Genomic DNA, 10,714 nt, shown 5'->3' with positions numbered 1-10,714 from the left:
GCATTCGCACAGATGCTTTGCAAAGATTCGATGGATGTCCCCGGTTCCCCATTGTCTTTATATTCATCTTGAGTCAGTTTTCCCAAGTTTCACAATGTAGTCATTTCCTCTGTGAAGCATATTATTGCACCACCAGAGAGATCCTTAACGTACCCAGTCCCGCGCCTTTAGTATGTCACCGAAAATTTTATGGTTGATTAAACTTCCCCGTCCGGTTTTTGGGTGAACCTATAAGGCTGGTGGTGACTCTCCACCCCACCACACGTAGTTGAAAACTGGTTTGCTATCAAAAGTTCTCATGATGTACATATCTTCAGTAAACATTCAGAGATACCATTCAAATTTGTTGACTCCGTAGGTCTGGGAAGCTTTGTTCTGGCCTTGAGTTCCTACGAAACGGTCACTCAAAAGAGCAGGCTTCATCATATCCGAGATCTGATTGTAGATTTTATATTTTTACTCCTCTGTGTGCAGCACTGGGGAGATGTGGATGTTGAAAACGATCCATGAATGTAGAATCGGACGACGATGCTCTTCAGCTTGCTGCTGTTTTACTGTCCGCTGATGCGCGTGATTCAGCTTTGTCTTCCTGTAGGGTTTCCAGCCTCGTTCTGATCGATTTGTAAGTAAGACGAGAGCCAGGATTTGTCACTTACCTAAAGTGGGTAATAAGTTTCGTCAAGCATTTAAAATGTACTCGGCAAAAACATTAATTTGCTTTCGAATTATGCTCAGAGAATTCCTAACCCTCCTGGCTCCAGATGGCGGTTTTCATTCCCTGTAGCATCCGGCTTGAAATAGGGCTTTATTTTAGGTATCCAATTCAACACTACGTCCTCAGGGTCTGGTTTACAATGCAGTAATTTGTAGCTTTATTGAATGATGTGAACTAAATTGCATAAAGTTTTTGTTCTTAATTTATCACCACTGCTCCATCCGTTGTCTATTGAGTGGTGCCAGACACGTGAGTGTCAGAAGCTTCCGATCGTGCAAACTATTGTGCATGAAGATTTGCAGATCCACCCAAACTTTGCTTTTCTTGGGAGAGGTGGTGTTGTTGTCTCCACGGAAACAAAGATGCTGGTCGCCCAATAGTGGCACCGTACCAGTATCAAACTGTCCTTGCATCTAACAATAAAAGTGCACCTCAACTTCGTAATATGAAATATACTACTCTTCCGTAGGCTGTCCCTACTGATAGTTCAGGCAAATATGAACTGTAGGCAACTCAGTTCAGATCAGTTTAGCAGCAGCATCACTACAGTCCGAAAATCCACGAGAAGTTGGCATCATTACTTCGACGAATGGTTTGCTAATGACATTTAGCCATGCCACTATCAACACAATCATCGATAGCTTAGGATCGGTGCTTTACATGATGCTTGGCTGCTGTAGCTAGCCATGTGGCTTAATGCAAAGGACCAAGTCTAGTTCAGTGTCTGACTGCAGTTTGAGTGACAGGTTCTCGTGAGTAGTATTCCAGCGTGAGGCTCATTAGTTTGGGACATCATTATTCAGGAATGTCCAGTGTACGCCACTAGAGTAGTAATAACACCCTCGCCTTGCACGTATGATTTCAAACTTCGGCATGACCTACAACATGCACTGCTGATAGGTTTTATTAGGAGAAAAACTTAAATTTAGTTGTGATTTATGTTGGTATGGATAAACCACATTAACTGTGTAGAACAAGAGGCAGATAGGGAATCAAAAGCTGATGTGAAGGCGAGTTGTATAATAAAATCAACAAATCCAAGTTGTTCTTTTTTCCAACAAACCACAATCAGTTGACTCTATTGTTATCATTCAATTTGGCTTGCTCGATATTTTTTCTTGCACCGTGAATTTGAGCACTTGACTTGATTCTGGTATTAATCCCAGAGGGTATTTTTATACATTGATAACAGATGTTGTCCCCGAAACTTTTGTACATTTGATTGTTACCGAAAAATACACGTTATTTGCTGGGAAAAATATCTCTTTTGAAACTACTTGGGATAGGCATACTTGTTGGAAGGAATTAAACTCTTCGCAAAGGGGTCTTTTTTAATCAAGTTAATGACACGTAATGCGACACAAACCAAATCCTGTGGACGGGTGCGCTGGTGATTCGTTTTTCTTAGCTAAAATGGTTCATTCCTCCCTCCAAAAAATAAGACACCCTAAACGGATATTATAAAGGACAGCTGACGACCCCTCGTTGGCTGGCAAGCTAACTGAACCGTGGGCCAAAGTATCCAACATTGTACCTACTTAATCCAACTGAACTACCCAGCAAGTATTACTCCATTCGTCTTCTAAGTTTCATATATAGCATTATATCCTGTAAGTAAACACTGACGGCGACTTAGAGCTATTGTCAAGCTTGTCTGAGGTCAGTAGCCCCTGAATTCGTATGGAATAGCTATGGAATGACCTATCCGTAGAATCATAGCTTTTTCTTAGTAATCAATAATGTAATGCCTACCACAACTTTATAGTTTATTTTCAAATAAACCAACACTGTACATCGCAACAAAAAATTATAACAACAATAACCTGTTCTTTCGCGAAATTAGGGCTGAAAACTTCGACAGCGATGATTTCCGTGTCCGCACATCGCAGGTGCTTTCCTAAGAGAATTCCTTCGGATCCGGGGATTTGTAAACTAAAAATATCCTTTCATAGAGCTTGAAGCAGAAGTTGTTGTTTGTTTCATAAGAGTAATAAGAGTGATAGCGTCCATGGACAATGATCACATGCCACAGTCGGCCAAGTTTTCTATCCAATTCTTGTTTGACGTATTTTACCATTTCCTGAAATTGATGCAACACAAAGCAGATAAATTGAGTTGTGTCCCACTTGAAACAAAAATTCAATATGTAGGCTAAACCAATTTCATGCATTCTACATCTGGTTTTGCCTGGCAAGCTAAAGTAGGAGTAACATCAGTTTGATTTTCTGTGCTGGTAACCAAAGCCTGAAGAGTTGAAGACATTAATCTCCTCAAACCAAATGAGTGACTGGCGGATGCAGAATGATATTCTTAGACCAATAACACCCTTTCATCAGCAAATGGCACAAAAAGAGAGAATCACTGGAATGGGTACTTATAGGATACAAGCTGGTTTGATACACAGTAAAACGTCATGATATTTTATCTGTTTCTCGTGAACGTAGGTAAACAAAACGGCCCCCCTGTTAGAAATCATCCTTCGACATCGGTGACGATATAAGTATGCTAGGAATGCGCACACAGAACTGTCACAACGACATGACATGTGAAAATACGTGGTTAGTTCATATATCCTGTTAAAAAGAAGCCTATCTCGGCACCTGAGAGTATTTCGGTTTCAGGTTAGAACGAGTGCCTTGCGAACGGAATAACATTTTATTGTAACTAGGATCAATCATTTATGTTTGTTCCATCAGTAAAATAGATCAGCTATGTTCAACCAAAAGGCCAAAGTTCACTTCGATATCAAAGATTATACATGAAACAGCGTGGAATTTTCACAGAAACGCGTTTTCAGGCTAATATTGTCTATCTGGTGAGTTAAGAGAGCTTTCAATACTCTTGGTACACTTCATAAATCTACTTCCTTCGATGTTGTTTCCAATTTAACGTATTTTTTCAGCATTTGATTTGCAATCCTCGGTTAAACCCTGATTTTTGTGGCCATAATTTAATGGATCACCACATTATCAATTCAAGAGAATTTTTCGCGTTGTATCTTGCCTGAATTGATACCTTATTAGTTGTTCTGTTCATGAAGCCCGTTTCACTGTGATGCTGTGCTATACAAGAACAAGGTCGTTTAAGTGGTGCGATAACTTGTCCTTTGTAACTCATCGTCCACCAGTGTACTAATGCACGATCTCCTGTAACCCGATGACATCTAATAAGGACTAACCAAATCCTCATGTTAAGCTTAACCAGGTTGACAGTTGGTTCATCATTTTTTCTTCTAAACATCTCTTGGGAAAAAGAGCAGAATGCAGGCCCCTAGCAATGTTTGCTTACCTTTTCGTCCTCGTGATATTTCATGTAAGCATCATGAATGACTCGGACAATTTGAACTTGTAGCCGTCGGCTCATGTCAGTGACAATAGTCTCAACCGCTTTTAATTCCTCTGTATCAAACTGATCACGTCTGAAGGGGAGTACTCAGAATGCTTGATGATTGACGAAACCTACACATTGCTTTCCTGTAAGCCAAGTACTTCGCAAAACTTGGCCAGTGTTATCCTGCCAGTGTTTTCTGGATCAAACAGATCACGCCATCGCTGAAATGAAGGTCGAGATATGCGATACACCTATCACTCAAATAACACAACTTGATACGTTGCACGGAAAAGATGAGAGTTAGTACATGTACTGGACTGCTGTGATTAGCGTGGAACAAATTAACAGGAAATAATCAACACCAGGTAAGCTCACTACGAAACTACTGAAAACGATGCGTTTTGTGATGTGTAGATGAATCGATGTGCACTTATCTACATAACTACTACAGTGATAAATAAATCCAAAAAAAGTCGTAAGCGAGCTGCCTCGAAAAAGATATAAATATGAATGTAAGCATAATCATTCAGTTGTGATACCACTTTCACTTGCGTCACGGACACGAGCATTTTCCGCACCTTAGAATTTTGCCCATATTTATAGATATATTAACAGATAACTTTTTATAATATGGGAAGATTTCACGTAAAGCATTGGAACTAATAACTGAATTTTCGAATATCACTTTTTAGTTTTTAAACCACATCTGTTTTGAACGTTTCACAAGAATATATAAACGGTTACAGGCTGGTAGATCACGTTGGGGTCCCATCACGATTGCTGTACCACGGGAAGTGAAAAGTTGGTAGCTGTTCATGGGCTGTTGTTTGTTCACCTTGTGTGTCCTAAATTCCTACTTTGGTTGTCCATTTTCAGTTTGGAAGTAGGTGCAGAAGAACGAAAATCTTTCCTAGCAGCATATCGTTACAAAACCCCCAGTAATAAAGAGTGGATCATTAGATCCAGCTCCTGCCATGGACATGACTAAAAACAGTGACTAAAGTTTAGACTAATATAAAGTCAATTTCACCTACATTAGTTCATTTACAGCATATTTGTGTCCCTCCAAATAAACGACGAGTCGTGTTTCTTTTGTAGAAGTCTTGTCATATATTCGATTGTTTTCAGTGCGCGATAAAGCAAACAGGATTTTCTCATTAGTTATTTTATTATTCACACGCTGTACAAATTCTGGGGTGAGGTTTCTGGAATTCATTTGTTGCAGGCTGCACTGAGTAAGAGTCAGTGTATACACCGGAAATCTGGCTAGCTTTCCTTAGTGTTCTGGCCAGTAGAGCAGATGAATGTCGTGAAAAAATCAGTCAGTAGATCCCTAACAACCAATATTTCACATGATCGCGCTAGGACAAGTCGAAAGACAACCTAATTTCTGAGATATTTTCGCGGTTTGTTTACGACAAGAGATAGTCAATGGCGGCTATCGGGGAAGCATGTTTGTAAGTAATCTAGATATTGACCAGTTTGCACTGTAGACATAAATTTTATGTGCCCACCTGAGGTCTGAGGCAAGTAGCCTGAAAATCCTGTGAGAACAGCTTAGAATCAGCGGTTATTGAACAGAACCCGATGATATCATTAATATCAACATGTTTTATTACTCGCCTGGTTCGTCAAGATGTAAGCCGTTCGAGCAAAATTAAAAAATAGAATCTATAGAACAGTTGGGTGAGGCAAAACGCACTTGAATTTAGTCATGCTTCTCCCCTGCCACCCATCTTTACAGAATGATACCTTTGAGTGAATTAAGCCGGCTTTTCAATGCCTTCATGCTGTCAAAGAAGCAGGGCTGAGTGATAACGACGTGATTTTTTTCGTGAGGTCCTACATTATATAATAACAAAAAAGTAATGAAGAAACTGATGTGTGACAACTAAGGAAGCGGTAGAACGAGAGAAAAAGTCCGATAACATCGCAAAATAAAGCCGGGCGAGACAATGTCACGTATACTAGTCATATTAGTGGGAAGATTCCTCAGTTCCTTGTGTGCTGTTCCAACAGGTTTGGCGATAACATACATATTCACAGAATCTGATGAGCTGAATGCATGGCAATCTCCAAAATTGTTAGTTTAGGCCTCAAACGCAAGATCTAAATAGTTCATACTCCCAGAGGGTTTTTTGGCCGCCAGACCACTTTCAACTTTTTTTCCACTTTGACCGCAAAATGAAATCATGAAAAAATGGTGTTGGCCTAATTAAGAACAATATTTCCCTTTAAAACTTAATTATCCTTATAGTCGTAGGCATATTCCACAAACAAACGGAATTTCTCTGGAGCGGGGGAGGTGAAATATTATGTGTTAATAATAACTTGCGTCATAGAAGACGGCAAAAATTTAATCGACTCCCCAGCTGCTAAAATGGTATGTATGAGTAGGGAAGCAAAATCTTTTTCCTGGGGCATCGGTGAAAAATACTCTAAAGGATCAAAACTTGCATTCCCTCTTCAAGTAATCTGCCCCCTAGTTGGTGTCGTGTTCTTTGGTTTCTTATAATAAACTGAACGCGCATTCTGATTATGCATTGATGAGACACCAGCAGCGGTTAATTGCGTCAATACGCGTACACGGGTGGGTGTTTACAAATGCACAGTTGAATCACAGAGCTTGAAGTTTCACAAAACAGGTTCACTGAAGTTGCCACAGAGTTAGTGGAACCACAGTGTCTCTGAGCAATGTACTGGTGAGCAACATTGCACACGGAAAAGCCTATGCGAGGCTGCTTCCCTGGTTTGATCTCCTGGAAGGTTTACCTTGATGGGCCTCCTTAGTCGTCAAGTCTCGGTCGGGTTGCATCAGCAAAAATTCCTCCAAAATGAGGAGCAAAATCTTGCAGCTACTGCAGCGGGAGATGACGCAAAGGCAGCAATAAGTTCCAATGCGACTTGATCAACCAATATCAGTCCGAACTGGGGTTCGAAGACTGCTGACCATATTCTTAGTATTTTCCAGTGTGTAACTAAAGCCCATTGCAAGCCAAGGACACCTAATTCTCCATTTAACTTACCATCTTAAATGAACAATCGGAGTACTACAAACAGATAAGAGTTGTCCGACACAGACTATTAACATACCAATCATGACCCTACCAATCGCAGGCGGGCAGTGTCGAAGAGCCAATGCAAGAGTGAGGTTGGCATCTGAAAAGTTTGTCTGTATACCTATAAACAACGCAGGGATTATGGATAAAAGAAAGGAGTCTCCAGGAATGAACCGACTTTCGGAGGTACGATGACGTTCATTGACGAATATGTGGGGACGGACATTTAGAACGAATTTTTTAAAGTCCGAACGGCCATCCTAATCAATGTTCGGCTTTAAGGTATTTGCACAACCAGGCATAAGAATAGCAACAGATACCAAACTTTCCAACTGACAGCGTTTCAGGGTTTTGAAACCTGCCTGCCTATTGCCATTGTGATGATAGTCCATTTTGTCTACTTAGAAGGGTTCAATCTGACAGAAAATGGGGAAAAAAGAGACTCTGGCATATTCGGGGAAAAATACCATATTATCACAGTCGGCAGTCAGTTGACTGAGAAAATCACATGAGAAAATTTGGACGAAACTGGACATGTTATATTTAGGCAAACATTTTTCTCATCATCTAGTTATTAAAAGTTTACGGGAACTTTTTGATGAAAACTTTCAGAATATAGTACACCTCGGTGATGTATCCTATTTTAGAACGTGACATGAATTCTCGACATTTAAGGTTTTGGGAAGTGAAGTTGGTTGAAACATCAGCATACGCGCAGGAAAAACGCTTTGTGTTCTTAATAACTGGATTCTTTACCATGCAGAGCAGATCCCATTCGCCAAAAACTGCCACAACCTTAGTTAATAAGTCTTCAAACTCACCTATGGCACTCACGAAACAATGTCACATCATCTAGAGAGTCCCATAAGTTTGATGAGCAGGAAAGACCTAAGACGGCAATACTGGTTGTAGTCACTAGCAGATATACGCGTAGAAAGGACAGTTCCTAGTTCCGTGTATTTTCTATACCTGGATTAATAGTTGTGGCTAGATTACAGAGAGAAAATTTGGATTCAAGTCTTCAAAATGTGCCTAATGTTTGACTAGTAAAAATACCAGTAAAAGCCGCAAACTGAACCAGGAAAGGTGACAAAGATAGCCGATGACTGAAAGATTAGAATGAACATGGACGTCCTTCTTCAGAGCCGTTGCCCGGTGGGTAACTTTCCATATCCCATCTACATCATCCTCAATCTTTCTGAACAACCTATCCGCCAAGAAAATGTTCGATATCCCAATTACCCGTTAAGAGTCAATCGTATGCTCACTCATTGAAGCGATTTATGGAACTTACCAATCAGGAGCCTTCTCATTCAATGTTTCCAAGACTATTAGGAGTTCATATGAGGAAGAATTTAGACACTTCGTAAATGGATGTTTATCTGTCTTAAGTTCAAACTCCGTTTCTTTAGAGAAGTAGTTTTTCTATGACGATTAAACGGTCCGGCTAGCAAACTTTGCTCCAAAACCATAAAAAATGTTATCAGACTTACCTTGAGAAACTCCTCATCTAATTCGTTTTCTTTCATGTAGGCAGCAAGCTCATCCATAGACAACCATTCTATGCAAAAACGAAGGTAGTGATACTACGAATGAATATTAGGTGGTGTTTCATATCAGTTCAAATTATTTTCCATTGTAGCCTTTGATGATGAACAGCAGTATACTGTAACTATTTAAGAAAATCACAGCACATTTGCCTGTAAGCTTTCCCCTTAGTACCAATGGCGGTCTAGTGAAAACGCTGCAAAAGCAAAATCGCGAAATACACAAGAGGTGATTATTAGGAAGTCCTAATAAATCAACCACATTCCCCTTGAATTGAAATGACAAATAACCGCTGCTGCATAGGGAAAAATATTAATAAAGTTGATGAAGTGACTCAAAAATGCAACTAATTTCGCAACAGAATCATTTCAAGTGCTGAAATCATTGAACACGTAGGACACGCAACTCACCCTTTCTTTGCTTATCGATTTCAAAAAACGCTTGGACAAAGCCATCCATTTTTTCGTACTGTGAATTCACCGAGCGCACTCAGCGTCTGACTTTGGGACAATGCATATGAACTTAACCACTACATGTGATGGAACGCAAATAAAGTAACCAATCGGGAGTTTGTTGTACAGCACCTAATGCGTGTTTATCTACTCAGTCAGTTGAGTAACCAACAACCATAATAGCACGTGCCCTGTGATTGATCATGGGTGCGCGTATGCAGAGGTTTGTTTAGTCAGGCTAAAATTCTACCAAGCTTTTGTACAATTGTTGATCAAGGTGTTTGTTTTGCAGACAACTGGTAAATTTTGCAACTCATCCCTGAACTCACCCAGAACTAGAAACCTGATTACATGAAGACGTTCTTTCCGTGCACCATGTTCTTCTTTGTCTGCCCAGTAAACAGTAGATAGGATGCATTATCACCATAAAACCCCAATGAGCCCATGTTATGTTACCCACTGCATTGAATGACCAGACAGAATATTTAAAATTGTATGATGACTTCAAATCATTAGCACAAACTACTGATAGTGGTTGTAGTTAAAAATGCCTCTTTATATTTCCTAGTATAACAACAGTAGCACGAATCACCTAAGCGGAGGTCGGTGACCAGTAGTGGGTCATAAATCAGTGGTCAGATATACGTCGTCCTAATTCAACTCATCAATTCTGTGCCAAGGTGAGACTGACCACCGTTAAGGAAAACCCATCTTATAAATGGTGCATTGAGAATTATTGAAACTTCATACGTTGTCGAGATTCCGGTTGTGCTGTAAATCTTCAACAGCGTAGTCTAATCGGCGCTTTGCAGTTTGATTTATGATGCGTTATCTTACCTCAGGCTTCAGGGTGATTACTCATGTTTCCAAACAGGAGAGAATGTACGTGTCTTGAAATAGTTATACTGACAATTTTGCTGAACAACCTCTGGCACGAGATTTTGCTTGGGCATGAATCCGGCACTTTTGTTTCTACATTGTAAGTACCTATATTATAAGTTAGAGTAGTTCAAAGATTTTGCAGATCTGTAATTCGTTTTGAGCTCATGGATGAAATGTTTTTCAACACGGAACTGCATGTTTATTGAAAATGTTCTTAAATCAATGTAATACTACTTCCATCTCACAAAGAATCTTTGGGATTTCACATATCTCGGCCCTTAGGATAGATTCAAACTAGTGTCTGACGTAAAAATACGATATGGGAACGAGTGGTCTAGAAGTAGTGTAATATACACACATTCAGGCACTACTTAGCGACTCTAGCACTCAGCCAGAGATTATCCAATTATTCATTGTTAAGGGGTCATTGGAGTGCAAATTCTCAGATCCACGTGAGTGGATGGGCCGCACAAAGGTTCAGAAATTATGAAAATTAATTCAAGAGCCAAAAACTACGAAGGCTGTTCAGGGGCGGTTATATAGTGCTACCAGTTTCCCGGGCACTGCCTAAATAAGCAAGCGATAAAGTACAAATTACGGGTACTTATATTTTCATAAAGGAAACTACTCACAAGCTTGCTGAAAACTCTTTGACAGCCCACGACCGGTTTCGCCCTTCTTGGGGCTCATCAGGTAGGCGCAGTCCCCGAGTTTCCGTCAACCTTATG

At 40.1% G+C, this 10,714-nt stretch overlaps 1 protein-coding gene across 1 annotated transcript; it reads right to left on the bottom strand.

Annotated features, from left to right (window-relative positions):
- Positions 1-2,460: 2,460 nt before the first annotated feature.
- Positions 2,461-9,362, bottom strand: T265_05906 (hypothetical protein; the record flags this gene model as incomplete). The annotated part of the gene is made up of 5 exons (XM_009171041.1): positions 2,461-2,795; positions 4,004-4,133; positions 4,178-4,266; positions 8,598-8,665; positions 9,063-9,362. 5 exons carry the CDS (start codon positions 9,109-9,111, stop codon positions 2,613-2,615), a joined length of 519 nt encoding a protein of 172 aa, XP_009169305.1.
- Positions 9,363-10,714: the final 1,352 nt, after the last annotated feature.

The sequence above is a fragment of the Opisthorchis viverrini genome (genome assembly GCF_000715545.1).
Source record: "Opisthorchis viverrini unplaced genomic scaffold opera_v5_115, whole genome shotgun sequence".
Classification (NCBI taxonomy): domain Eukaryota; kingdom Metazoa; phylum Platyhelminthes; class Trematoda; order Opisthorchiida; family Opisthorchiidae; genus Opisthorchis; species Opisthorchis viverrini.
Note: the sequence above shows the minus strand (reverse complement) of the source record. Positions and strands in the feature narration are given on the sequence as shown.